The following is a 3063-nucleotide window of genomic DNA, read 5'->3' as shown; positions in this document are numbered from 1 at the left end:
GGTTAATTTGAAAGAGTAAAATACTGCGAGATTAACAGTAAAATTTTGATCGAAATCGGGTGAAAACTGAGGAAGTTATAACATTTTGAAATTTCACAAATCTTTCAGGAAACAGTTCTTGAACGGTCAATATGAATATGCAAATGGAAAGTGAGCATGTCATTCACTCACAACTTGCATATAGCTTGTACATGAAATTTTGAAATTTCCAGTTTTTCATTAAAACGCAACTATGTCCAAGGCTCAAATCCTGGTTTATCTACATGATCACTATTCGGAAGTTATTCAACCAGGTATAACGTCATGTTTCAGACTTCAATGACCGGAACATTGAATTTTCTTCTTTTTTTTTGTGCACACGATCAATGGAAAATTGTTAGGTTACGACATGATTAGCTCACTCATTTGCATATTCATATTCACAGTGTACAAGAACTGTTTTGCAAAAATTGCCAAAACTTCAAAATGTCATTACCTCCGTGCATTTCAGCTGCTTTCATCTGATTTACCTTTCAACTCGTAAGATTTTTTACTCTTTTTTATCAGACTAAGTTATATTTGGACTGGATTTCCCGTCTAAAGGCGGTACTCGGCCGTAGAGATAAGGAGCCTAATCTCAACTCGTACATGCAAATGACAGTCACACGCATGCTTGCTAGTTAATGTTTCATCAATTTAAACTAAATTTGCTACACACTTGTAGAGTTCATTTGCGCCTGAACTCTCATGACCACAATCAAGTGCATTCATTCAGTATTGTACATTGAGCCTTTTTAAGTACCCCCTGTCTCACCTAGTTCGATTCTGATATGTATCACTGATAAAAATGAAGGCATCCGAAAGTCGTGTTGCAACGGCAGAACCGCTGTAATCAATGACAAGGCGACTTTAATCATGATTATACAGCTACATATTTTCTTACAGAAATTGCTCAGTGTTCTGTTTTCTGCAATTTTTCAGAGAGGGAGGGAGAGAGTAAAATATGGCAGCTAAGGTTACGCTGATCACGGGATGCTCCAGCGGTATTGGCTTAGCCCTGGCGGCGAGGCTCGCCGGGGACCAGGCGAAAAATTACATCGTATACGCCACGATGAGGAACCTGAAAAAGAGGGACGAACTGGAGAAAGCAGCGGGGGATCATGTCGACAAGACGCTGTTCATCCGCGAGCTCGACGTCAAGAACAGAGCTTCTGTCCAGAGGGGGGTGCAGCAAGTCATTGAAGAGCAGGGAAGAGTGGATGCTCTGGGTACGTTTTCTGATTCCCCTACCAGAACCCCTCCCCAATTAATATTAAATGAAAACAAACAAATAACCAAACAAATGAAAAACAAACAAGAACCACACATACAGTCAAAAACTTAAAACTTCGGAAGTTATTTTCCCTGTCGGAGGAAAAAAAGAAAAGAACATACAGTGTTTATCCCGTAAATATGCAAATCATTTTAATGAGCTTACTTCAACAACACTGATTACCTATATACTACACCGTGACTGTGTATTATTGTCGACTGGTGGTTTTCAGTCCGTCTTGAACTCCTGAGCGAAAAAGTAAAAACCACACCACAATCCCCTTGTAAATGATTTAAAGGTACTGTTTACCATTGGGAGAATTAATTTAAAAATGTTCACGATATCACATTTGATGCATAATGTGTAGGTCAGTTGTATCACGTAACATCCTACCATATAAAAATCTTGCAATAAAGCCTGAAATATAAGGAGATACCGCTATTTTTCTCACTATACCATAACTGTAGACGGTTTAGTCGAGAAACATTATTACTATGAATTGTTCACATTTTGTATATTTTGACAATATTAAACATCAAATTGCACTGATTCAAATTTTTACATTGGTTGTTTATATCCCTGGCTAACATTTTATCTCTATTTTGAAGCACTAAATCTGGGATCTTGTTTTATCGGCAACTGGTAAATTATAATGCCTTTAATGCATAGACTTATGAATCCTCCACGCTCCTGACATGATAAAACTGAAATTATTAGAAGGCAGATTAAAAAAAAAGAAGAAGAAAAAAGCTGCCGACGAGAATTATTCAATAACGTGTTTGCATACCTTTCTGAGATATCTACTTGTGAGTGTATTGTTATAAAGATTTGATTCTATTTGTCTATTTTTATTGATTTATCTTCCTTTGTTTGTTTGTTTGTTTGTTTTTGTTTTTGCGTAGTCAACAACGCTGGCATCGCCGGCTTCAACGCCCTCGAGTACATGGAGCACGAGGAGATCGAAGACATTGTTGACACCAATTTCATGGGCAGCTTGCGGATGATAAAAGAGGTACTGCCCCACATGAAAGAAAGAAGAGCGGGTCGTATCATTAATGTGTCATCATTATCGGGCCTTTTTGGTAAGTCTGGGTTTATTTCTTTCTCTGTTTTTCCCCATTCCATTTCGAAAAAGAAAAGAGCGGAAATAGAATAATACACATTTCCACGAATTTGAGTGATCCACGTGTTGCAACCCTTGCTTTTTTAGGGATTCAATCTTTTTTCACCCTCGTCGGTCAACATTTCAAAGTATACATTGGTGTTCTAAGATATTCTACTTTCATGTACTTCTTGTCATATGCTTAACAATTCATATCGCCCTATGTATTTTCTTTTTCAAACGGACCAAATAATGTGATGGTGTAATCACTTAATACATACTTTGCATTATGCTTTACTCTTTGTTAGAATGATGTCAGATAGAAAAATAAATGGAACTTAACTGAACCGAACTGAATTTATCTGTTACACAATAAAACACTTAGTCGAGTCTTGTATACACCAACCGAAAATGCCATAAAAGACAGCAATAAACCGCACGCATTGTAATGCAGCAAAATATGCATTCCTATTGAAAACAGTTATTTTTTTCACAATAAAATCGAAGTATGCATCCTCAGAAATCCACTGAACTCAAGAAGAAAGAATCCGCAACAAAACTAACCTCACAACGTCTCCACTTCAGAAGAGAAAAAACACCAGAAAAGATAGTGAATAATAGTGGCAAAACCTTTAACACACACACACACACACACACACACACATGCACT

The 3063-nt window shown here is 37.2% G+C and overlaps 1 protein-coding gene across 1 annotated transcript in view; it reads left to right on the top strand.

The window, feature by feature from the left end:
• Positions 1-2447, top strand: part of LOC139714817 (retinol dehydrogenase 8-like) — a 4699-nt gene extending 2252 nt beyond the window's left edge. Inside the window, exons 2-3 of the mRNA XM_071626474.1 lie at positions 961-1247; positions 2194-2447. Coding sequence (XP_071482575.1) covers positions 983-1247; positions 2194-2447 — 519 coding nt within the window. The 5' untranslated portion in view covers positions 961-982. The remainder of the gene's footprint in view (positions 1-960; positions 1248-2193) is intronic.
• Positions 2448-3063: the final 616 nt, after the last annotated feature.

This window comes from Diadema antillarum, unplaced genomic scaffold (genome assembly GCF_040938485.1).
Source record: "Diadema antillarum isolate AM-2024a unplaced genomic scaffold, OU_Dant_1.0 seq00002451_RagTag, whole genome shotgun sequence".
NCBI classification, from domain to species: domain Eukaryota; kingdom Metazoa; phylum Echinodermata; class Echinoidea; order Diadematoida; family Diadematidae; genus Diadema; species Diadema antillarum.
Note: the sequence above shows the minus strand (reverse complement) of the source record. Positions and strands in the feature narration are given on the sequence as shown.